This window comes from Pseudophryne corroboree, chromosome 9, assembly GCF_028390025.1.
Source record: "Pseudophryne corroboree isolate aPseCor3 chromosome 9, aPseCor3.hap2, whole genome shotgun sequence".
NCBI lineage: Eukaryota > Metazoa > Chordata > Amphibia > Anura > Myobatrachidae > Pseudophryne > Pseudophryne corroboree.
In genome coordinates, this window is record NC_086452.1 from 22,573,187 (window position 1) to 22,599,157 (window position 25,971).

Here is a 25,971-nt window from a genome sequence, read left to right on the forward strand (position 1 = left end):
ATTTTCTCATACGTCCTAGAGGATGCTGGGGTCACATCAAGAACCATGGGGTTTATACCAAAGCTCTAGAACAGGCGGGAGAGTGCGGATGACTCTGCAGCACCGATTGACCAAACATGAGGTACTCATTAGCCAGGGTATCAAACTTGTAGAACTTCGCAAAGGTGTTTGAATCCGACCAAGTAGCTGCTCAGCAAAGTTGTAATGCCGAGACCCCCCGGGCAGCCGCCCAGGACGAGCCCACCTTCCTGGTAGAATGGGCCTTTACCGATTTCGGTAACGGCAATCCAGCCGTAGAATGAGCATGCTGAATCGTATGACAGATCCAGCGCGCAATAGTCTACTTGGAAGCAGGAGCCCCAATTTTATTGTGAGCATACAGGACAAACAGAGCCTCTGCTTTCCTAAACTGAGCCGTTCTGGCGACATAAATTTTCAAACTCTTACTACATCGAGAAGCTTCGATTCCAGCAAGGCGTCAGTAGCCACTGGCACCACAATAGGTTGGTTCAAGTGGAACGACGAAACCACTTTCGGCAGAAACTGCTGACGAGTCCGCAACTCTACTCTATTTCATGGAAGATCAAATAAGTGCTCTTGTGAGACAAGGCCGCCAATTCAGACACCCGCCTTGCGGATGCCAAGGCCAACAGCATGACCACTTTCCAAGTAAGGAATATCAACTCCACCTCCTGTAAAGTTTCAAACCAATGAGATTGAAGGAATTGCAACACTACGTTAAGATCCCATTGTGCCACAGGGGACACAAAGGGAGGTTGGATGTGTAATACGCCTTTCACGAAGGTCTGAACTTCTGGAAGGGAGGTCAATTGTTTTTGGAAGAATTCCGATAAAGCCGAAATTTTAACTTTAATTGAGCCCAACTTTAGGCCCGCATCCACACCGGCCTGTAGAAAATGGAGAAAACGTCCTAACTGAAATTCTTCCGTAGGAACTTTCTTGGATTCACACCAAGACATGTATTTTCTCCAAATACGGTGGTAATGCTTAGACGTTACTCCTTTCCTGGCCTGAATAAGAGTGGGGATGACTTCCTTGGGAATACCCTTTCGGACTAGGATCCGGCGTTCAACCTCCAAGCCGTCAAACGAAGTCGCGGTAAGTCTTGGAACACGCACGGCCCCTGCTGTAACAGATCCTCCCTCAGAGGAAGAGGCCAGGGATTTCCTATGAGTAATTCCTGAAGATCTGGATACCAAGCCCTCCTTGGCCAATCTGGAACAATGAGGATTGCTTGAACCTTTGTTCTTCTTATGATCTTTAGCACTTTTGGAATGAGTGGAAGCAGAGGAAACACGTACACCGACCGAAACACCCACGGTGTCACTAGGGCGTCCACTGCTATTGCCTGAGGGTCTCTCGACCTGGAACAATATCTCTGAAGTTTCTTGTTGAGGCGAGACGCCATCATGTCTATTTGAGGAATTCCCCAAAGACTTGTCACTTCTGCAAAGACCTCGTGATGAAGACCCCACTCTCCTGGATGGAGATCGTGTCTGCTGAGGAATTCTGCTTCCTAGTTGTCCACTCCTGGAATGAAGATCGCTGATAGAGCGCTTGTATGCCTTTCCGCCCAACGGAGAACCTTTGTGGCCTCTGCCATTGCCGCTCTGCTCTTTGTTCTGCCCTGGCGGTTTATGTATGCTACTGCTGTTATGTTGTCCGACTGAATCAAGACGGGCCGATTGCGAAGAAGATGTTCCGCTTGCAGAAGGCCGTTGTGAATGGCCCTTAACTCCAGAACGTTTATGTGTAGACAAACTTCCTGGCTTGACCATCTTCCCTGGAAGCTTTCCCCCTGCGTGACTGCTCCCCAGCCTCGGAGACTCACATCCGTGGTCACTAAGATCCAGTCCTGGATCCCGAACCTGCGTCCCTCTAGGAGGTGAGAGCTGTGCAGCCACCACAGGAGTGAGATTCTGGTCTTGGAGGACAGGGTTATCCTTCGGTGCATGTGCAGATGGGACCCGGACCACTTGTCCAATAGGTCCCACTGAAACACTCTGGCATGGAATCTGCCAAACTGAATGGCCTCGTAGGCCGCCACCATCTTCCCCAGCAACCGAGTGCATTGATGGATCGATACTCTTGCTGGTTTCAGAATTTGTTTGACCAGGTTCTGAATTTCCAGAGCCTTTTCCACTGGAAGAAAAACTCTCTATAATTCTGTGTCCAGAATCATTCCCAAAACGACAGCCGTCTCGTCGGAACCAACTGCGATTTTGGCAAGTTTAGGAGCCAACCATGTTGCTGCAGAATTGTCAGGGAGAGCGTAATGTTCTGCAGTAATTGGTCCCCGGTTCTCGCCTTTATCAGGAGATCGTCCAAGTACGGGATAATTGTGACTCCTTGTTTGCGCAGGAGAACCATCATTTCGGCTATTACTTTGGTGAAAACCCTCGGAGCCATGGACAGGCCAAACGGCAACGTCTGAAATTGGTAATGACAATCCTGAACTGCAAACCTCAAGTAAGCCTGATGTGGAGGATAAATCGGAACATGTTAGTAGGCATCCTTTATGTCTACCGACACCATAAAATCCCCCTCCTCCAGACTGGAGATCAAAGCCCGGAGAGATTCCATCTTGAATTTGATTTTTTTCAGGTAGAAATTGAGGGATTTGAGGTTCAGGATTGGTCTGACTGAGCCGTCTGGCTTCGGGTCCACGAACAGGCTTGAATAAAAGCCTTCTCCCTGTTGCGACGTGGGAACCCTGACAATGACTTGATTGTAACACAATTTTGGTATTGCGGTGCATACCACTTCCCTGTCTGGAAGAGAAGCTGGTAAGGCTGATTTGAAAAATCGGTGAGGGGGGACGTCTTAAAACTCCAGTTTGTACCCTTGGGACACTATTTCTAAAACCCATGGGTCCAGGGCCGAACGGGCCCAGAACTGACTGAAGAGCCTGAGACGTGCCCCCACCGGTGCGGATTCCCACAGAGGAGCCCCAGCGTCATGCGGTGGACTTGGCAGAAGCCGGGGAGGACTTCTGCTCCTGGGAACTGGCCACGGCCGGTGATCGTTTACCTTTTCCCTTTCCTCTAGTAGCAAGGAAGGAAGACCCTCGGCCCCTTCTGTATTTATTGGGCCGAAAGGACTGCATCTGATAGTGGTGTGCTTTCTTTTGTGGTGCAGGCACATAACGTAAAAATGATGACTTACCCGCGGTAGCCGTAGATACCAAGTCAGCGAGGCCGTCACCAAACAACACACCACCTTTATACGGTAGATCAGGGTATCCATTCAGATGACAAGTTATCTGCCCATTTTTCGATAGCACTACTCACCCACACAAATGCAATGGCAGGTCTGAGTAGCGTACCCGTGGTGACATAAATGGATTTCAACGTATTTTCCTGTCTACGATCCGCAGGATCCTTTAGGGCTGCCGTGTCAGGGGATGGGAGAGCCACCTTTTTGGACAGCCGTGACAGAACTTTGTCCACAAAGGGGGGCGACTCCTATTTTTCCCTATCCCCAGAGGGAAACAGATACACCACTACAATCCTTTTGGGAATCTGAAACTTTTTGTCAGGACTTTCCCAAACCTTTTCACAAAGCGCGTTCAGTTCATGAGAGGGAGGAAATGTTACCTCAGGTTTCTTCCCTTTATACATACAGACCCTACTATCAGGAACAGTAGGGTCCTCAGTGATAAGTAATACATCTTTTATAGCCACAATCATGTACTGAATGCTCTTTGCCAGTTTTGTATCTAATCTGGCATCACTATAGTCGACACTTGAGTCAGTGTCCGTGTCGGTATCCGTGTCTGCCAGCTGGGCAAATGAACGTTTTTGTGACCCCGAGGGGGTCTGGACTTGAAACAACACATCCTCTACGGATTTCTTCCAAGCCTGGTTCTGAGACTCAGATTTATCCAATCTTTTATTTATCAGAGCCACATTTGCATTCAAAGCACTCAAAACATTTATCCAATCAGGTGTCGGCGGTTTGTGTCCCTAACATAGTCTCCTTCTGGGAAAAGCACTCCGCCTCAGACATGCCGACACACGTGCACCCACCACACGTAGATACACTGGGCCTATAGGGGACAGACCCACAGTAAAGCCTGTCAGAGAGACACAGAGGGAGATATTGCCAGCTCACACCCCAGCGCCTAATCCCGGTCTGAAAACACCACAGACAATGTCCCAGACCTGCAGCGCTTTTATAAGTTAATAATAAGAATTTACTTACCGATAATTCTATTTCTCGTAGTCCGTAGTGGATGCTGGGGACTCCGTAAGGACCATGGGGAATAGCGGCTCCGCAGGAGACTGGGCACAAAAGTAAAGCTTTAGAACTACCTGGTGTGCACTGGCTCCTCCCCCCATGACCCTCCTCCAAGCCTCAGTTAGGATACTGTGCCCGGACGAGCGTACACAATAAGGAAGGATTTTGAATCCCGGGTAAGACTCATACCAGCCACACCAATCACACCATATAACTTGTGATCTAAACCCAGTTAACAGCATGATAACAGAGGAGCCTCTAGAAAAGATGGCTCACTACAGCAATAACCCGATTTTTTTGGTAACAATAACTATGTACCAGTATTGCAGACAATCCGCACTTGGGATGGGCGCCCAGCATCCACTACGGACTACGAGAAATTGAATTATCGGTAAGTAAATTCTTATTTTCTCTGACGTCCTAGTGGATGCTAGGGACTCCGTAAGGACCATGGGGATTATACCAAAGCTCCCAAACGGGCGGGAGAGTGCGGATGACTCTGCAGCACCAAATGAGAGAACTCCAGGTCCTCCTCAGCCAGGGTATCAAATTTGTAGAATTTTACAACCGTATTTGCTCCTGACCAAGTAGCTGCTCGGCAAAGTTGTAAAGCCGAGACCCCTCGGGCAGCCGCCCAAGATGAGCCCACCTTCCTTGTGGAATGGGCTTTTACAGATTTTGGCTGTGGCAGGCCTGCCACAGAATGTGCAAGCTGAATTGTACTACAAATCCAACGAGCAATAGTCTGCTTAGAAGCAGGAGCACCCAGCTTGTTGGGTGCATACAGAATAAACAACGAGTCAGATTTTCTGACTCCAGCCGTCCTGGAAACCTATATTTCCAGGGCCCTGACAACGTCTAGCAACTTGGAGTCCTCCAAGTCCCTAGTAGCCGCAGGCACCACAATAGGTTGATTCAGGTGAAACGCTGAAAACCACCTTAGGGAGAAACTGAGGACAAGTCCTCAATTCCGCCCTGTCCGAATGGAAAATCAGATGAGGGCTTTTACAGGATAAAGCCGCCAATTCTGACACGCACCTGGCCCAGGCCAGGGCCAACAGCATGACCACTTTCCATGTGAGATATTTTAACTCCACATATTTAAGTGGTTCAAACCAATGTGACTTTTGGAACCCAAAAACTACATTTAGATCCCAAGGTGCCACTGGAGGCACAAAAGGAGGCTGTATATACAGTACCCCTTTCACAACGTCTGAACTTCAGGGACTGAAGCTAGTTCTTTTTGGAAGAAAATTGACAGGGCCGAAATTTGAACCTTAATGGACCCCCATTTCAGGCCCATAGACACTCCTGTTTGCAGGAAATGTAGGAATCGACCTAGTTGAAAATTCCTCCGTCGGGGCCTTACTGGCCTCGCACCACGCAACATATTTTCGCCAAATGCGGTGATAATGTTTTGCGGTTATATCTTTCCTGGCTTTGATCAGGATAGGAATGACTTCATCCGGAATGCCTTTCTCCTACAGGATCCGGCGTTCAACCGCCATGCCGTCAAACGCAGCCGCGGTAAGTCTTGGAACAGACAGGGTCCTTGCTGGAGCAGGTCCCTTCTTAGAGGTAGAGGCCACGGATCCTCCGTGAGCATCTCTTGAAGTTCCGGTTACCAAGTCCTTCTTGGCCAATCCGGAGCCACGAATATAGTGCTTACTCCTCTCCATCTTATAATTCTCAGTACCTTGGGTATGAGAGGCAGAGGAGGGAACACATACACTGACTGGTACACCCACTGTGTTACCAGAGCGTCTACAGCTATTGCCTGAGGGTCCCTTGAGCTGGCGCAATACTTGTCGAGTTTTATAAACTTGTGGAAGACTTCTGGGTGAAGTCCCCACTCTCCCGGGTGGGGGTCGTGTCTGCTGAGGAAGTCTGCTTCCCAGTTGTCCACTCCCGGAATGAATACTGCTGACAGTGCTATCACATGATTTTCCGCCCAGCGAAGAATCCTTGCAGCTTCTGCCTTGCCCTCCTGCTTCTTGTGTCACCCTGTCTGTTTACGTGGGTGACTGCCGTGATGTTGTCCGAATGGATCAACTCCGGGTGACCTTGAAGCAGAGGTCTTGCTGAGCTTAGAGCATTGTAAATGGCCCTTAGCTTCAGGATATTTATGTGAAGTGATGTCTCCAGGCTTGACCATAAGCTCTGGAAATTCCTTCCCTGTGTGACTGCTCCCCAGCCTCGCAGGCTGGCATCCATGGTCACCAGGACCTAGTCCTGAATGTCGAATCTGGGGCCCTCTAGAAGATGAGCACTCTGCAACCACCACAGGAGAGACACCCTTGTGCTTGGTGACAGGGTTATCCGCTGATGCATCTGAAGATGCGACCCGGACCATTTGTCCAGCAGGTCCCACTGGAAAGTTCTTGCGTGGAATCTGCCGAATGGGATTGCTTCGTAGGAAGCCACCATTTTTCCCAGAACCCTTTCATTGATGTACTGAGACTTGGCTCGGTTATAGGAGGTTCCCGACTAGCTCGGATAACTCCCTGACTTTCTCCTCCGGGAGAAACACCTTTTTCTGGACTGTGTCCAGGATCATCCCTAGGAACAGAAGACGAGTCGTCGGAATCAGCTGCGATTTTGGAATATTGAGAATCCAATCGTGCTGCAGCAACTACCTGAGATAGTGCTACACCGACCTCCAACTGTTCCCTGGATCTTACCCTTATCAGGGAATCGTCCAAGTAAGGGATAACTAAAATCCCCTTCCTTCGAAAGAGTATCATCATTTCGGCCATTACCTTGGTAAAGACCCGGGGTGCCGTGGACCATCCATACTGCAGCGTCTGAAACTGATAGTGACAGTTCTGTACCACAAACCAGAGGTACCCTTGGTGAGAAGGGTAAATTGGGACATGAAGGTAAGCATCCTTGATGTCCCGAGACATCATGTAGTCCCCTTCTTCCAGGTTCGCAATCACTGCTCTGAGTGACTCAATCTTGAATTTGAACCTCCGTATGTAAGTGTTCAAGATTTTAGATTTAGAATCGGTCTCACGAGCCGTCCGGCTTCGGTACCACAACAGTGTGGAATAATACCCCTTTCCCTGTTGCAGGAGGGGTACCTTGATTATCACCTGCTGGGAATACAGCTTGTGAATGGCTTCCAAAACTGCCTCCCTGTCAGAGGGAGACATCGGTAAAGCCGACTTTAGGAAACGGCGAGGGGGAGACGTCTCGAATTCCAATTTGTACCCCTGAGATATCACCTGAAGGATCCAGGGGTCTAATTGCGAGTGAGCCCACTGCGCGCTGAAATTCATTGAGACGGGCCCCCACCGTGCCTGATTCTGCTTGTAAAGCCCCAGCGTCATACTGAGGGCTTGGCAGAGGCGGGAGAGGGCTTCTGTTCCTGGGAACTGGCTGATTTCTGCAGCCTTTTTCCTCTCCCTCTGTCACGGGGCAGAAATGAGGAACCTTTTGCCCGCTTGCCCACGAAAGGACTGCGCCTGATAATACGGCGTCTTCTTATCTTCCAAATGCCGTTTGGAATCCGCATCACCTGACCACTGTCGTGTCCATAACCCTCTACTGGCAGAAATGGACAACGCACTTAGACTTGATGCCAGTCGGCAAATATTCCGCTGTGCATCACGCATATATAGAAATGCATCTTTTAAATGCTCTATAGGCAATAATATACTGTCCCTATCTAGGGTATCAATATTTTCAGTCAGGGAATCCGACCACGCCAACCCAGCACTGCACATCCAGGCTGAGGCGATTGCTGGTCGCAGTATAACACCAGTATGTGTGTAAATACATTTTAGGATACCCTCCTGCTTTCTATCAGCAGGATCCTTAAGGGCGGCCATCTCAGGAGAGGGTAGAGACCTTGTTCTTACAAGCGTGTGAGCGCTTTATCCACCCTAGGGGGTGTTTCCCAACGCACCCTAACCTCTGGCGGGAAAGGATATAATGCCAATAACATTTTAGAAATTATCAGTTGTTATCGGGGGAAACCCACGCATCATCACACACCTCATTTAATTTCTCAGATTCAGGAAAACTACAGGTAGTTTTTCCTCACCGAACATAATACCCCTTTTTGGTGGTACTCGTATTATCAGAAATGTGTAAAACATTTTTCATTGCCTCAATCATGTAACGTGTGGCCCTATTGGAAGTCACATTTGTCTCTTCACCGTCGACACTGGAGTCAGTATCCGTGTTGGCGTCTATATCTGCCATCTGAGGTAACGGGCGCTTTAGAGCCCCTGACGGCCTATGAGACGTCTGGACAGGCACAAGCTGAGTAGCCGGCTGTCTCATGTCAACCACTGTCTTTTATACAGAGCTGACACTGTCACGTAATTCCTTCCAACAGTTCATCCACTCAGGTGTCGACCCCCTAGGGAGTGACATCACTATTACAGGCAATCTGCTCCGTCTCCACATCATTTTTCTCCTCATACATGTCGACACCAACGTACCGACACACAGCACACACACAGGGAATGCTCTGATAGAGGACAGGACCCCACTAGCCCTTTGGGGAGACAGAGGGAGAGTTTGCCAGCACACACCAGAGCGCTATATATATACAGGGATAACCTTATATAAGTGTTTTTCCCCTTATAGCTGCTGTATTTTTAATACTGCGCGTAATTAGTGCCCCCCTCTCTTTTTTAACCCTTTCTGTAGTGTAGTGACTGCAGGGGAGAGCCAGGGAGCTTCCCTCCAACGGAGCTGTGAGGGAAAATGGCGCCAGTGTGCTGAGGAGATAGGCTCCGCCCCCTTCTCGGCGGCCTTATCTCCCGTTTTTCTGTGTATTCTGGCAGGGGTTAAATTCATCCATATAGCCCAGGAGCTATATGTGATGCATTTTTTGCCATCCAAGGTGTTTTTATTGCATCTCAGGGCGCCCCCCCCCAGCGCCCTGCACCCTCAGTGACCGGAGTGTGAAGTGTGCTGAGAGCAATGGCGCACAGCTGCAGTGCTGTGCGCTACCTTGTTGAAGACAGGACGTCTTCTGCCGCCGATTTTCCGGACCTCTTCTGTCTTCTGGCTCTGTAAGGGGGCCGGCGGCGCGGCTCTGGGACCTATCCATGGCTGGGCCTGTGATCGGGCCCTCTGGAGCTAATGTCCAGTAGCCTAAGAAGCCCAATCCACTCTGCACGCAGGTGAGTTCGCTTCTTCTCCCCTTAGTCCCTCGATGCAGTGAGCCTGTTGCCAGCAGGTCTCACTGAACATAAAAAACCTAAAACTAAACTTTTCACTAAGCAGCTCAGGAGAGCCACCTAGTGTGCACCCTTCTCGTTCGGGCACAAAAATCTAACTGAGGCTTGGAGGAGGGTCATGGGGGGAGGAGCCAGTGCACACCAGGTAGTTCTAAAGCTTTACTTTTGTGTCCAGTCTCCTGCGGAGCCGCTATTCCCCATGGTCCTTACGGAGTCCCCAGCATCCACTAGGACGTCAGAGAAATAATGCACCAAAATCACTGTGCCCCCCTGTTTTGCACCCTGTTACTTGTACAGCAGTGTGAGGAAGAACCAGCGTCTCTGCAGCCTTGTGTAGAGAAAATGGCGCCGGGCTGTGTGCTGTGAGGGCTAAGCCCCGCCCCCGTAATGGCGCGCTTCAGACCCGCTCTTTTTAAAAACTTTTTTACACTGGCGGGGGTCCGGACTGTGCCCTGGCACTTAGTCCGCTCTTGCCAGGTAGTTATTTGAGGTTAGCATGCTGCCCAGGGCGCCCCTTCCCCCGCGCCCTGCATTCTGTAGTGCCGCTGAGTGTGGAAGCATGGCACGCAGCGCTGCCGCTGTGCGGTACCTCAAAGCCATCACTGAAGTCTTCTGATCTTCTTCTACTCACCTGTCTTCTGGCTCTGCAATGGGGGTGACGGCGGGCTCTGGGAACGAGCATCTAGGCGTACCTAGCGATCAGACCCTCAGGAGCTAATGGTGTCCTGTAGCCAAAGAAGCAGAGCCTTTAAACTCACAGAAGTAGGTCTGACTTCTCTCCCCTAAGTCCCACGAAGCAGGGAGACTGTTGCCAGCAGTTCTCCCTGAATATAAAAAACCTAACATAAAGTCTTTTCAGAGAAACTCAGTAGAGCTCCTCAGTGTGCATCCAGTCTGCCTGGGCAGATTCGAAACTGGAGTCTGGAGGAGAGGCATAGAGGGAGGAGCCAGTTCACACCCCTTTGAAAGTCTTAAAGTGCCCATGTCTCCTGTGGATCCCGTCTATACCCCATGGTTCTTGATGTGACCCCAGCATTCTCTAGGACATATCAGAAAAGGAATTATGTTCACCCCCTGCTTGCGGAGAAGAACCATCATCTCCGCTATCACCTTGGTGAAAATCCTAGGTGCTGTGGAGAGGCCAACGGCAGCGCCTCGAACTGATAGTGGTCGTCCAACAGCGCAAACCTGAGGCATGCGTGATGCGGTGACCAAATGGGGATGTGGAGGTAAGCATCCTTGATGTCCAGAGACACCAGGAACTCCCCCTCCGTTAGTCCTGAGATGACAGCTCTCAGAGATTCCATCTTGGATTTGAACTCCCTGAGATAAGAGTTCAAAGACTTTAAGTTCAGAATAGGCCGTACCGAACCATCCGGTTTCGGTACTACGAAAAGGTTTGAATAATAACCCTTGTTCCACTGCTGAGGCGGAACCGGAACGACGACTTCCGACACCACCAATTTTCTGAGGGCCTCCAGAAGAATCGCTTTGTCCGCCAGCAGAACTGGTAAGCCTGACTTGAAGAAACGGTGAGGCGGGGGATCTTGAAACTCCAGTCTGTACCCCCTGGACACTATATCCAGGACCCAGGGGTCCAGACCAGACGACACCCAGACGTGGCTGAACTGTCAGAGTCTCGCCCCCACCTGACCGTCCTCCAGGCCCAGCCGTCCACCGTCATGCGGAGGGCTTAGTGGCATCAGAAGCGGGCTTCTGGGTCTGGAAACCTGCGGGAGCAGGTTTCTTTCCTTTTGCACGACCACCTCTGAAGAAGGTGTTTGAAGGTTTATTTTTTCTTTGCCTCGCGGGCCGAAAGGACTGTGACACAGCTGGTGTAAAAGGCTTCTTCGTAGCGGTGCAGCTGAGGGGAAAAAAGTAGATTTACCCGCGGTAGCCGTGGCAATCCACTCATCCAGCGCCTCCTCAAAGAGAGCCTGACCCGTGTAGGGTAGGACCTCCACGCTCTTCCTGGATTCCGCATCCGCAGACCATTGGCGCAGCCAGAGACCCCTGCGAGCCGAGACGGACATGGAGGAGATCCCCGCAGCCATGAAGCCCAGGTCCTTCATGGAATCCACTAGGAACCCTGCAGAATCCTGAATATGGCGTAAAAACATATCAACGTCATCTTTATCCAGCGTAGCCGATTCTTCCTGTATAGTGATAGACCACCTGGCAATAGCTTTTGCAATCCAAGCACAGGCTATAGTAGGCCTTAATATAGCCCCACCACTTTGCGATCCACCGGGTCTTTCAACGCGGTAGATCCTGGTACCGGCAGCACCACCTGTTTGGACAGCCTAGATAGAGATGCATCGACCATCGGCGGGGACTCCCATTTTTTCCTATCTTCCTCTGGGAAGGGAAAAGCAACCAAAACCCTCCTAGGGATCTGAAATTTCTTTTCCGGAGTTTCCCAGGCCTTTTCAAAGATAGCGCTTCTTGTTTTCTGTAAAGAAGACCTCCTCCCCCTGTTCCGGAGCTGTGTCCGAAATGTGCAAAACATCTATAACAGCCGCAATCATCAACTGTACCCCCTTGGCAAGTGATGCCGTTCCCCTCGACACATCCCAGTCACCGTCTGCAGTGTCAGAGTCGGTGTCCGTGTCATCCTGCAACATTGCAAGTGCACGTTTCTGAGAATGATTCACAGGGGACCCCGAGGAAGCAGTATCAGACCAAACAACCATAGAGGACTGGAGGACCTGAGCGACATGCTCAGTCCTAGCAACTCCATCAGAAATCTGAGAAATAGTCCCTCTCAGAGAGACTAACCATTCTGGCTCTCTAGCAGGGATCTGCGCTAAAACTGTGCAATCCTGATTACATGGAATGGAGTCCTCTTGTGAGGATAAATCCTCTGCAGCATACGATACATTGTCCCTAGACATGTTACCACACACACACACACAACACCCCACAAACACACAGAGTATTATGAAGGCAGAGTTTCCCCCAAAGAATGGCAGAGAGACACAGAGATTGGAGCCAACCCACACACAGCGCTATTAAAGGTATAGGGAGTCCCTAACCAGCGCTGACTGTGTCCCTTAATAGGTGACATAGCCTGTATACAGCTTCTCCCCCCACCCCCTTCTACAACCCTCTTGGTACCGTACAGATAGCTGGAGATTGCTCTGAAGGGACCTGGATCCACTTGGCAGTGAGAGCAGGCAGGAAAAATGGCGCTGAACGCTGCTGGATCCGCTCTGAGAAGCTCCGCCCCCTTCAATGGCGCCGGATTATACTGGCCTGGAGGAACAGTAGCTGACCTGGATCCGCAGACCCCGTCAGGAGATGACCAGTGTGGGGTCTGGAGCAGTCCCAGGACGTTCCCCCCAGCGCCGCACCAAGGTACACTGAGCCGCCCAGGAGCGCGGTCAAGGCCGCGCTCCCGTCCTAATAGCCGTCCTCTTCACACTGTCCCCCTGCTTGCAAGGGGGGATAGTGACTAACTCTCCATGTTCAGCATCTGGGGGGGGGGGGGGGGCGGCTGCTGGGGCGAGCGTTCCCCTGTGGTGGGGCGCGATCGGACCCCCCCGGAGCTAACGTCCAGTCAGCGGGAGCAGTGGCTCAGGACCCCGCGGGGCGGACACTGCTCCTCCCCCCCAGTCCCACGCTGCAGGGAGGCTGTCACCAACAGCCTCCCTGTAAAACAAAAAATCCTATAAGAAAGAAATAAAAATAAGAATTTACTCACCGGTAATTCTATTTCTCGTAGTCCGTAGTGGATGCTGGGGACTCCGTAAGGACCATGGGGAACAGCGGCTCCGCAGGAGACTGGGCACAACTATAAAGAAAGCTTTAGACTACTGGTGTGCACTGGCTCCTCCCACCACGACCCCCCTGCAGACCTCAGTTAGGATACTGTGCCCGGAAGAGCAGACACAATAAGGAAGGATTTTGAATCCCGGGTAAGACTCATACCAGCCACACCAATCACACCGTATAACTCGTGATACAATACCCAGTTAACAGTATGAACATAACAGAGCCTCTCAACAGATGGCTCAACAATAACCCTTTAGTTAACAATAACTATATACAAGTATTGCAGACAGTCCGCACTTGGGACGGGCGCCCAGCATCCACTACGGACTACGAGAAATAGATTTACCGGTGAGTAAATTCTTATATTCTCTAACGTCCTAAGTGGATGCTGGGGACTCCGTAAGGACCATGGGGATTATACCAAAGCTCCCAAACGGGCGGGAGAGTGCGGATGACTCTGCAGCACCGAATGGGCAAACTCTAGGTCCTCCTCAGCCAGGGTGTCAAACTTGTAGAATTTAGCAAACGTGTTTGACCCCGACCAAGTAGCTGCTCGGCAAAGTTGAAGAGCCGAGACCCCTCGGGCAGCCGCCCAAGAAGAGCCCACCTTCCTTGTGGAATGGGCTTTCACCGATTTAGGATGCGGCAGTCCAGCCGCAGAATGTGCAAGCTGAATCGTACTACAGATCCAGCGAGCAATAGTCTGCTTTGAAGCAGGTGCACCCAACTTGTTGGGCGCATACAGGATAAAGAGCGAGTCAGTCTTTCTGACTCCAGCTGTCCTGGAAACATAGATTTTCAGGGCCCTGACTACGTCCAACAACTTGGAAGCCTCCAAGTCATTTGTAGCCGCAGGCACCGCGATAGGTTGGTTCAGATGAAACGCTGATACCACTTTGGGGAGAAACTGGGGGACGAGTCCTCAATTCTGCCCTATCCATATGGAAAATCAGATAAGGGCTTTTACATGACAAAGCCGCCAATTCTGATACACGCCTGGCCGAAGCTAAGGCCAACAACATGACCACTTTCCACGTGAGATATTTCAAATCCACGGTGTGACTTTAGGAAATCCAACACCACGTTGAGATCCCAAGGTGCCACTGGAGGCGCAAAAGGGGGCTGAATATGCAGCACTCCCTTAACAAAAGTCTGAACTTCAGGTAGTGAAGCCAGTTCTCTCTGGAAGAAAATCGCTAGAGCCGAAATCTGGACCTTAATGGAACCCAATTTTAGGCCCATAGTCACCCCTGACTGTAGGAAGTGCAGGAAACGGCCCAGCTGAAATTCCTCCGTTGGGGCCTTCCTGGCCTCACACCACGCAACATATTTTAGCCATATGCGGTGATAATGGTTTGCGGTTACTTCTTTCCTAGCTTTATTCAGCGTAGGAATGACTTCCTCCGGAATGCCCTTTTCCTTCAGGATCCGGTGTTCAACCGCCATGCCGTCAAACGCAGCCACGGTAAGTCTTGGAACAGACAGGGCCCCTGCTGCAGCAGGTCTTGTCTGAGCGGTAGAGGCCATGGGTCCTCTGAGATCATTTCTTGAAGTTCCGGGTACCAAGCTCTTCTTGGCCAATCCGGAACAATGAGTATAGTTCTTACTCCTCTTCTCCTTATTATCCTCAGTACCTTTGGTATGAGAGGAAGAGGAGGGAACACATAAACCGACCGGTACACCCACGGTGTCACTAGAGCGTCCACAGCTATCGCCTGCGGGTCCCTTGACCTGGCGCAGTACTTTTCTAGCTTTTTGTTGAGGCGGGACGCCATCATGTCCACCTGTGTCCCCACTCTCCCGGGTGGAGGTCGTGCCTGCTGAGGAAGTCTGCTTCCCAGTTGTCCACTCCCGGAATGAACACTGCTGACAGTGCTAACACGTGATTTTCCGCCCATCGGAGAATCCTTGTGGCTTCTGCCATTGCCGTCCTGCTTCTCGTGCCGCCCTGTCGGTTTACATGGGCAACCGCCGTGATGTTGTCTGACTGGATCAGTACCGGCTGGTTTTGAAGCAGGGTTTTTGCCTGACTTAGGGCATTGTAAATGGCCCTCAGTTCCAGAATATTTATGTGCAGGAAAGTCTCCTGACTTGACCATAGTCCTTGGAAGTTTCTTCCCTGTGTGACTGCCCCCCAGCCTCGAAGGCTGGCATCCGTGGTCACCAGGACCCAGTCCTGTATGCCGAATCTGCGGCCCTCTTGAAGATGAGCACTCTGCAGCCACCACAGCAGAGACACCCTTGTCCTTGGAGACAGGGTTATCAGCCGATGCATCTGAAGATGCGACCCGGACCACTTGTCCAACAGGTCCCACTGAAAGGTTCTTGCATGAAACCTGCCGAATGGAATTGCTTCGTAGGAAGCTACCATCTTTCCCAGGATCCGCGTGCAGTGATGCACCGACACCTGTTTTGGTTTTAGGAGGCCTATGACTAGAGATGACAGCTCCTTGGCCTTCTCCTCCGGGAGAAACACTTTTTTCTGTTCTGTGTCCAGAACCATCCCCAGGAACAGTAGACGTGTCGTAGGGACCAGCTGTGACTTTGGAATGTTTAGAATCCAGCCGTGCTGTTGTAGCACCTCCCGAGATAGTGCTACCCCGACCAACAACTGCTCTCTGGACCTCGCCTTTATCAGGAGATCGTCCAAGTACGGGATAATTAAAACTCCCTTCTTTCGAAGGAGTATCATCATTTCGGCCATTACCTTGGTAAAGACCCTCGGAGCCGTGGATAGACCGAACGGCAACGTCTGGAATTGGTTTGACAATCCTGTACCACAAATCTGAGGTACTCCTGGTGAGGATGGTAAATGGGGACATGCAGGTAAGCATCCTTGATGTCCAGTGATACCATGTAATCCCCCTCGTCCAGGCTTGCAATAACCGCCCTGAGCGATTCCATCTTGAACTTGAATTTTTTTATATATGTGTTCAAGGATTTCAAATTTAAAATGGGTCTCACCGAACCGTCCGGTTTCGGTACCACAAACATTGTGGAATAGTAACCCCGTCCTTGTTGAAGTAGGGGTACCTTTACTATCACCTGTTGTGAATACAGCTTGTGAATTGCCTGTAACACTGCCTCCCTGCCTGAGGGAGTGGTTGGCAAGGCAGATTTGAGGAAACGGCGGGGGAGAGACGTCTCGAATTCCAGCTTGTACCCCTGAGATACTATCTGAAAAATCCAGGGATCCACTCGTGAGCGAGCCCACTGATTGCTGAAATATTTGAGACGGGCCCCCACCGTACCTGGCTCCGCCTGTGGAGCCCCAGCGTCATGCTGTGGACTTAGAGGAAGCGGGGGAGGACTTTTGCTCCTGGGAACTGGCTGTATGCTGCAGCTTTTTTCCCCTACCTCTGCCTCTGGGCAGAAAGGACGCGCCTTTAACCCGCTTGCCCTTATTGGGCCGAAAGGACTGTACCTGATAATACGGTGCTTTCTTTGGCTGTGAGGGAACATGGGGTAAAAATGTAGACTTCCCAGCTGTTGCTGTGGAAACGAGGTCCGAGAGACTATCTCCGAACAACTCCTCACCCTTATAAGGCAGAACTTCCATGTGCCTTTTGGAATCTGCATCACCTGTCCACTGCCGAGTCCATAACCCTCTCCTGGCAGAAATGGACATTGCACTAATTTTAGATGCCAGCCGGCAAATATCCCTCTGTGCATCCCTCATGTATAAAAGTGCGTCTTTTATATGCTCTACGGTTAGCAATATAGTGTCCCTGTCTAGGGTATCAATATTTTCTGACAGGGAATCTGACCATGCAGCTGCAGCACTGCACATCCATGCTGAAGCAATAGCTGGTCTCAGTATAACACCTGTGTGTGTATATATAGATTTCAGGATAGCCTCCTGCTTTCTATCAGCAGATTCCTTCAGGGCGGCCGTATCCGGAGACGGTAGTGCCACCTTCTTTGACAAGCGTGTGAGCGCTTTATCCACTCTAGGGGATGTTTCCCAACGTGACCTATCCTCTGGCGGGAAAGGGTACGCCATTAGTAACCTCTTAGAAATTACCAGCTTCTTATCAGGGAAAGCCCACGCTTCTTCACACACTTCATTTAACTCCTCAGATGGAGGAAAAGCTACTGGTAGTTTTTTCTCTCCAAACATAATACCCTTTTTTGTGGTACCGGGGGTAACATCAGAAATGTGCAACACATTTTTCATTGCCTCAATCATGTAACGTGTGGCCCTACTGGAAGTTACATTAGTCTCATCGTCGTCGACACTGGAGTCAGTATCCGTGTCGACATCTGTGTCTGCCATCTGAGGTAGCGGGCGTTTTAGAGCCCCTGATGGCTTTTGAGACGCCTGGGCAGGCACAGGCTGAGAAGCCGGCTGTCCCACATTTGGTATGTCGTCAAACCTTTTATGCAAGGAGTCGACACTGTCACGTAATTCCTTCCACAGCACCATCTACTCAGGTGTCGACCCCGCAGGGGGTGACATCGCATTTACAGGCATCTGCTCCGCCTCCACATAAGCCTCCTCATCAAACATGTCGACACAGTCGTACCGACACACCGCAAACACACAGGGAATGCTCTGACAGAGGACAGGACCCCACAAAGCCCTTTGGGGAGACAGAGAGAGAGTATGCCAGCACACACCAGAGCGCTATATAACACAGGGATCCCACTATAAATGAGTGTTTTCCCTTATAGCTGCTTTTTATATATATATATATCCTGCGCCTAAATTTAGTGCCCCCCCTCTCTTTTTTACCCTTCTGTAGCTTGCAGACTGCAGGGGAGAGCCAGGGAGCTTCCTTCCAGCGGAGCTGTGAGGGAAAAATGGCGCCAGTGTGCTGAGGGAGATGGCCCCGCCCCTTTTCCGGCGGACTTCTCCCGCTTTTTCTGGAATACTGGCAGGGGTATTTTTACATCTATATAGCCTCTAGGACTATATATGATGTAGATTTGCCAGCCAAGGTGTCATATATTGCCTCAGCCCCCCCCCCCCCCCCCCCCCCCCCAGCGCCCTGCACCCATCAGTGACCGGAGTGTGAGGTGTACATGCGGAGCAATGGCGCACAGCTGCAGTGCTGTGCGCTACCTTGGTGAAGACCGAAGTCTTCTGCCGCCGATTTTCCGGACCTCTTCATGCTTCTGGCTCTGTAAGGGGGACGGCGGCGCGGCTCCGGGAACGAACACCAAGGTCGGGTCCTGCGGTCGATCCCTCTAGAGCTAATGGTGTCCAGTAGCCTAAGAAGCCCAAACTACCACCTGTTAGGTAGGTTCGCTTCTTCTCCCCTTAGTCCCTCGCTGCAGTGAGTCTGTTGCCAGCAGATCTCACTGTAAAATAAAAAACCTAAATATACTTTAGAAACATAGAATTTGTCGGCAGATAAGAACCACTTGGCCCATCTAGTCTGTCCTTTTTTTTTTTTTTTTATATTATTTTTATCTCTAACCTTATTTGATCCTTATTTCTTTGTAAGGATATCCTTATGTCTATCCCATGCATGTTTAAATTGCTCTACTGTCTTAGCCTCTACCACCTCTGATGGGAGGCTATTCCACTTGTCCACTACCCTTTCTGTGAAATAATTTTTCCGCAAATTTCCCCTGAACCTCCCCCCCTCCAGTCTCAGTGCATGTCCTCGTGTCCTATTGCTTCTCTTCATTTGGAGAATGTTTGCCTCCTGGACTTTGTTAAAACCCTTGATATATTTGAAAGTTTCTATCATGTCCCCCCTTTCCCTTCTCTGCTCCAAACTATACATATTGAGATTTCTTAGTCTTTCTGGGTATGTTTTGTGATGTAGGCCATGCACCATTTTAGTTGCCCTCCTTTGTACAGTTTCTAATGTATTAATATCCTTTTGAAGATATGGCCTCCAGAACTGAATACAGTATTCTAGATGAGGCCGTACCAATGACCTATACAGTGGCATTATTACTTCTTTCTTTCTGCTGCTGATTCCTCTCCCAATGCAGCCAAGCATCTGACTAGCCTTCCTCATTGCCTTGTTACATTGCTTACCTGCCTTTAAGTCATCTGAAATAGTGACTCCTAGATCCCTTTCCTCCTCAGTAGTTTCCAGTATAGTGCCATTAATACTGTATTTAGCTTTAGGATTTTTGAGACCCAAGTGCATGATTTTGCATTTTTTGGCATTAAACTGTAATTGCCAAACTCTTGACCATTCCTCTAATCTACCTAGATCCTCAATCATTTGTTTTACCCCACCTGGTGTGTCTACCCTGTTGCATACCTTTGTGTCATCTGCAAAAAGGCATACTTTCCCTTTAATGCCATTTGCAATGTCACCAATAAAGATATTAAAAAGCACTGGTCCAAGTACAGATCCCTGGGGTACTCCACTGGTAACATTTCCCTCCTGTGAATGCACTCCATTTACCACAACTCTCTGTTTTCTATCCTTCAACCAAGATCTTATCCATTCAATAATCCTAATATCCAATCCCAAACTTTCAAGTTTATTTAGCAGTCTGCGATGTGGAACTGTGTCAAAAGCCTTACTAAAGTCTAGATAAGCTATATCCATGGCTCCACCTTTATCCATCACTTTAGTCACACAATCAAAAAAGTCAATAAGATTTGTTTGACATGATCTCCCCCCAGTGAATCCATGCTGTTTGGGATCCAGTAAATTGCCGGATTTGAGATAATCTACAACTCTTTCTTTTAAGAGTGTTTCCATCAATTTCCCTACTACTGATGTAAGACTCACTGGTCTGTAGTTGTTTGCCTCTTCCTTGCTTCCACTTTTGTGCAGTGGGACTACGTTTGCTCTTTACCAGTCGCCTGGAATTACTCCTGTAGCTAATGACTGGTTGAACAATTCTGTCAATGGTGCTACCAGCACCTCTTTAAGTTCTTTTAGTATCCTTGGATGTATCCCATCTGGCCCCATAGATTTGTCCACTTTCAGCTTTGAGAGTTCTGTTAGGACATTCTCCTCTGTAAATGTACTTGTTTCATTTTCCTGAATATCCCTGCAACTTAACTTTCTTTCTAGGAGCTCAGGAGAGCCCCTAGTGTGCATCCAGCTCAGCCGGGCACAAGATACTAACTGAGGTCTGGAGGGGGGTCGTGGTGGGAGGAGCCAGTGCACACCAGTAGTTTAAAGCTTTCTTTACAGTTGTGCCCAGTCTCCTGCGGAGCCGCTGTTCCCCATGGTCCTTATGGAGTCCCCAGCATCCACTTAGGACGTTAGAGAAACTCTTTTACCAAGAGAACTCAGTAGAGCTCCCCTAGCTGTGACCGGCTCCTCCGGGCACATTTTCTAAACTGAGTCTGGTAGGAGGGGCATAGAGGGAGGAGCCAGCCCACACTCTCAAACTCTTAAAGTGCCAATGGCTCCTGGTGGACCCGTCTATACCCCCATGGTACTAATATGGACCCCAGCATCCTCTAGGATGTAAGAGAAATGTACATTAATAATAAATAAAGACATCACAGTGACAGTATAATTTGACTCCCTATTACTGGTGCCTATCGCAGAGGAGTGTCCACTCGCTAAATAGGGAAAATACCAGCACTGTGCCCCCCATGCCTTGAATCTTTCTTTTGCATGTGGACACAGTAAGTGTGCCCAGACCACTATTAACTTGGCAGGCTCAGCGCTTCCCATGAGAAAATGCTAATTGTTTTGATCACCGCCCATTGCAGATACCCATCCCTAAAGACAGGTGCATTTGTGCAAAAACAGGTGCAGGATGTGATAACACGCTAGATTCCGAAAATACCTTGACGCCACAGGACAGTGTAAATAGAATTTATTTGATTTTCAAAAAGGATGTTTTATATGCTCTCAAAAGCTGTCTGCAAAAATACCACTCCTTACCACGGCATCATTTTACCTGACGTCATCAGGTTTAACCTTGATAACAGCGGTCAAATAACATCATGGAAAAAAACACACATCTACGACCCATTACCCTGACATAATAGGGGGGGGGGGGGGGTGGCCAGTACAGGGCAAGTCTGCCCCGAATGCCAGATCCACCCCCCCCCCCCTTGCGCACAAACATACGAAAGCATCGCACGGCGGTGATGCTTTCGCATGTTTAGGGTAGCCCTCTGTGAAGGCAGACAGCTACCTGCCATGTTTCAGGTCGCAGCCGCCGCAGCCCACCCCGCAAACAGTTTAGACATGTCTGCATTGTCCGGACTGGGCCTCTATAACGCCGCCGCGATTCCCGCTCTGTGACCCAGCAGACAGCACACAAATAATGATAAGAGTTAATGATGATCAATACCAGCAATATCGTCTATGATTTCTGCGTAGGTCCTTCGGGCGATATCTAGGAACTCGTTTATGTTGGGCTTAACTGCGTAACATTTCTGGGTTCTCATGTTGAGGCATCCGCGGGTGTACCTGGTGTCATCATTAATAACTGTTCTAATTTTCTCAAGTATGATATCAAACCTAATATAAAAAAAAACCCACAATCAGATAATGTTGTGATCACCCATTGTTTATTTCCCCCGTTACAAGCTTTCCATCCCAACTAGCAATAATGACGATGAAATAAGCACAAAGGCTCGTGTATGAATGTGCGAAGCACTATACAAATCCACCAGCTTTCATTGGGGATCCCACAGATTTTGGAACCAAGATGGCAGCACCAGCGGGGAAAGACTGTAGGCTTCTCTGGCGTTCGCAGATGCAGCATTGGATCAACTTCTGACCACTGGACTGATGAGTAACCCCCACTGGCTTCAGCACGCCCAGAAAATTAGGCCGGCGTGTACCTGTTTTCTGGAACGCTCTCTTCGCAGAACTAGATCTGCACATAAGCAGTGTGGCTCCTGCACGTGCGCAGATCAATAAACACTGGAGATTTATGGAAGTCTCTGAATCAGGCCCGGAGTAGGGACAGCGCCACCTCCTCAGCTCTGTGCTGTGGGTGATGATACCCCTCGCCCCCCCCCCCCTCCCCCCTAGTTACAGCCCTGTGCTCGAGTCTATTTACTTTAGCACCCAGAGAGGTTTATAAATACACATTAGAGGCTGTGAACCCTGACGCCTCTTCTTCGCAGCCTGACAGGTAAAATAATGTTCCTGATCTATCTCCGGATCTACACATTTTATCACCATCTTTTATATTTATAGGCTGCGCTTACAGAGTATTTCAGAGCAGTGATCAAATCATTTCCACGCAGTATTCTGCTACATAATATTTATATCTGGGTATTTTCTACTCTGATTCATTGCAGCATTATACATTTATAAAACATATTTTTATTTATATGTTAAAGCACTTCATTTTTCTGTTTGGTGAGGTGCCATCCAATGAGAGACAAAACACGGCCACACCTAGTTAATTGTAGCAGTCAATGCTGAAAGTTTCTATTATCAAAAGACATTTTTAATCTGAGTAAGTTGCATATACACTGTGTATCGAACTGAGGGGGTGATTCAGACCTGATCGATAGGCTGCTAAAATTGTAGCCCTGCGATCAGATAGTCGCCGCCCAAGGGGAGTGTATATTCGCCGTTCAAGTGTGCGATCGCATGTGTACGGCGAGCTACTAAAAAACCCCTCAGTCAGCGGACAGCTGCAAATCTGTTCGCACCTCACTCACAAGTGGATGGTTTTTACCAGTGTGTGCAGTGTGTGCGCAGTCCAGGACTTACTCCTACAGTGCGATCAGAACGGGCTGATCGGGGCCGGAGCCGACGTCACACACCCTCCCTGACAACGCTTGGGCACGCCTGCGTTTTCCCTGACGTTCCCAGAAAACGGTCAGTTACCACCCACAAATGGCTTCCTCCTGTCAATCTGCATGCAAATGGCTGTGCGATTAGAATTTTCGCACCAGCCTGTCGCTGACCGGCGATGACTGTTGTTGTTTGGTGACGCGGGTGCGCGTTGCAGTGCATACGCATGCGCAGTTAATGCCTGATCGCCCGCTGTGTGAAAACACAGAGCAACGCTCAGGTCTGAATCACCCCCTGAATGTGCAACAGATGGCGGTAGACAGCAATTAGCCAAACTGCGGCAGAATTTCACATTTCTTGACTGAACAGGTCGTTATGTAGAAATGTGAAGTTCAGGTAAATACTCTTTTTTGCAGCATTCGGAACTATGGGTGTCATTCCGACCCGATAGCTCGCTGCAATTTGTTGCATCGCAGCGATCGGGTCGGAACTGCGCATGCGCATGGCAGCTTTTGTTGTCTAGCGTTCGCCTCTGAGACAGAGGCGGTCGCTGGGCGGGAGGGGGCTGAACGGTGCCGTTAAGCCGCCATTTAGGGGGAGCGGTCCGGACAACGCAGGTGTGGCCGGTCCGTTGGGGGGGGGCGGGCCGCGGCTGCGCTGGCCGGGAGTTACTCCTCAAATACAAAGGCATCGCCGCTGTGCGATGCTTTTGTATTTGTGCGGGATGGGGGGCGGTACTGACATGTGGGGCGGATTAGCCCTGTGCTGGGCGTCCCCCCGCATGTCAAGGAAGAAGATCGTAGCTGTGCTAAATTTAGCACATCTACGATCAACTCGGAATGACCCACAATGTTTCACATTTTAATGTCATCTATACAGTAGTTGATAAACAGAGTTGAGAAAACAATGGACAATTCATTCTGTTCTGTGGTGGAGTTCAAGTTCCAGATGGAACAGAAATGATAGTATGAAGGTTAAAACCTACGTATAAACAAACAAAACGACGTTCACAACGGAGGAATCAGATAAATGTTTTGACGAAGTGTTTTGAAGATTTTGCCACCAAAAAAAAAAAAGGTCAAACCTTAGAGAGCTCCACAACAAATAGGACAGATTAATCTATAATACGCAAACACACAAGGAGGATACAAAGAGTGGATATTATAAACACAAAGAACGTCCTGTATATATTGCAATAATAAGTTGGGTGACAGAGCATAGTGATCACATATGTGACTGTTTTTCCCAGAAATGTCATGAGAGTAAGCGTAACCTGGAAGAATTGAGAAGTCGTGTAACAATCAGAAACATAAGAGGGGGGCGAAGAGGCACATGTGGGGAAATATACAGACAAATACACATACAAAATTGGAGACAGAGAAAAACAAAAAGGGTGTGACAGAGATACATGGGGGAACAGAGGCACAAAAAGAGGATGGGACAAACGTAGTGGGGGGGGGGAGGAAATAAGGGGAGGAGAGGGGACTCTACTTACATTGCATTCTGCTGTGAGACGGAAACACCGTGCAGGGGTGCACAGGCGCACACTGAGTAGTGTAGCCTGTGTATATGACTGTGTGCTGGCTCCCTAACATGCGAGACACCCATGTGTGCACTGCGGCAGTCTTGGTCTGGGGATCAATGAATTAGGTAACAGTGGGGGAGATGTATGAAAGTGCGCTGTGGTTTTTATCTAAACCTGCTTTTGGGGGAAGTACATAATGTAAGAACGGCGTGTTAACGTCGTGTGCTATGAGGGTCGCGCGCCCCCGCCGCTTACCGCTCTGTAGAATGAGAGACGAAAGGCAGAGGCAATGTATGATTGCCTCTGCTATCACTTTTCGCCTATTAAGGCCGCTGGCCCGGTTCGCCTCCCCCGACCAGGCAATCAGCTCCTAACTGTTAATTTACATTTGGGAGCTGATAGGCTGGTGTGTTTATCACTGGTTTATCACTTCCTTATCCCTTCTCCAGGTTAATACATCTGCCCCAATGTACCACGATACTGAGCAAAAATGCTAAATTCCATTCGCTGCTGTAGGAAGGCCGCAACTTTCCCAGGAAATACAACTCACAGCGCTCAGAAGAATCCACAAACATATACTGTTAATAAATAAAGTTTGAGCCTAGGATAAAAAAAATAGTACAATGTATTTAATGCAGATTAGGCGACCTCATTCAGGAAGGATTGCAACATTTGCGAATCGCAATCCGGGCAATTATCGAACGACTGCGCATGCGTTTCTAGGCGGAAATCCGCCATTTTGTGGGTGTGTCTGAAAAACCGCAGGCGTGCCCATGCATTTTTAAGGAAGGCCTCTGAAGTCAGCAATGACCACTTCCTGCCTCTTGTTTAGCAATAATCGTGGACGACCTTTGCCTGATGCAGATGGGAAATATCTTCCATGTCCCGGTAATTGCGTATGGTTTTGCGATCAGCCCGCATATTGCGATGCATTCGCAATTTTCACGATGGGTGTTTTTTCTCTATTTCTGTCCGGCAACTGTTTGATCGCAGAAACTGCAATCCTTACTGAATGAGGTCCAAGGTCCGTACTCATGAGTCCTGGGAGAGAATTTGATGGCATCATATGGACTAAGACCTTATACTGTAGGTACTGGCAGGCAGAGAGAAAGCATGCCCGTATTATACAGAAAGAAAGCAAATGATCCCGAATTTGAGTACTTATAATAAGAATTTACTTACCGATAATTCTATTTCTCGTAGTCCGTAGTGGATGCTGGGACTCCGTCAGGACCATGGGGAATAGCGGCTCCGCAGGAGACAGGGCACAAAAGTAAAAGCTTTAGGATCAGGTGGTGTGCACTGGCTCCTCCCCCTATGACCCTCCTCCAAGCCTCAGTTAGGATACTGTGCCCGGACGAGCGTACACAATAAGGAAGGATTTTGAATCCCGGGTAAGACTCATACCAGCCACACCAATCACACTGTACAACCTGTGATCTGAACCCAGTTAACAGCATGATAACAGCGGAGCCTCTGAAAAGATGGCTCACAACAATAATAACCCGATTTTTGTAACAATAACTATGTACAAGTATTGCAGACAATCCGCACTTGGGATGGGCGCCCA

At 49.4% G+C, this 25,971-nt stretch overlaps 1 protein-coding gene across 9 annotated transcripts in view; it reads right to left on the reverse strand.

Moving 5' to 3' along the window:
• Positions 1-25,971, reverse strand: part of MSH4 (mutS homolog 4) — a 344,804-nt gene that overhangs the window by 145,074 nt on the left and 173,759 nt on the right. For all 9 annotated transcript variants that reach the window (XR_010186549.1, XM_063939054.1, XM_063939055.1 and 6 more), the window contains exon 11: positions 21,471-21,640. Coding sequence is in view for 8 of the 9 variants with exons in the window: in XM_063939054.1 (XP_063795124.1) it covers positions 21,471-21,640 (170 nt within the window). In the remaining variant the exon portion in view is untranslated. The remainder of the gene's footprint in view (positions 1-21,470; positions 21,641-25,971) is intronic.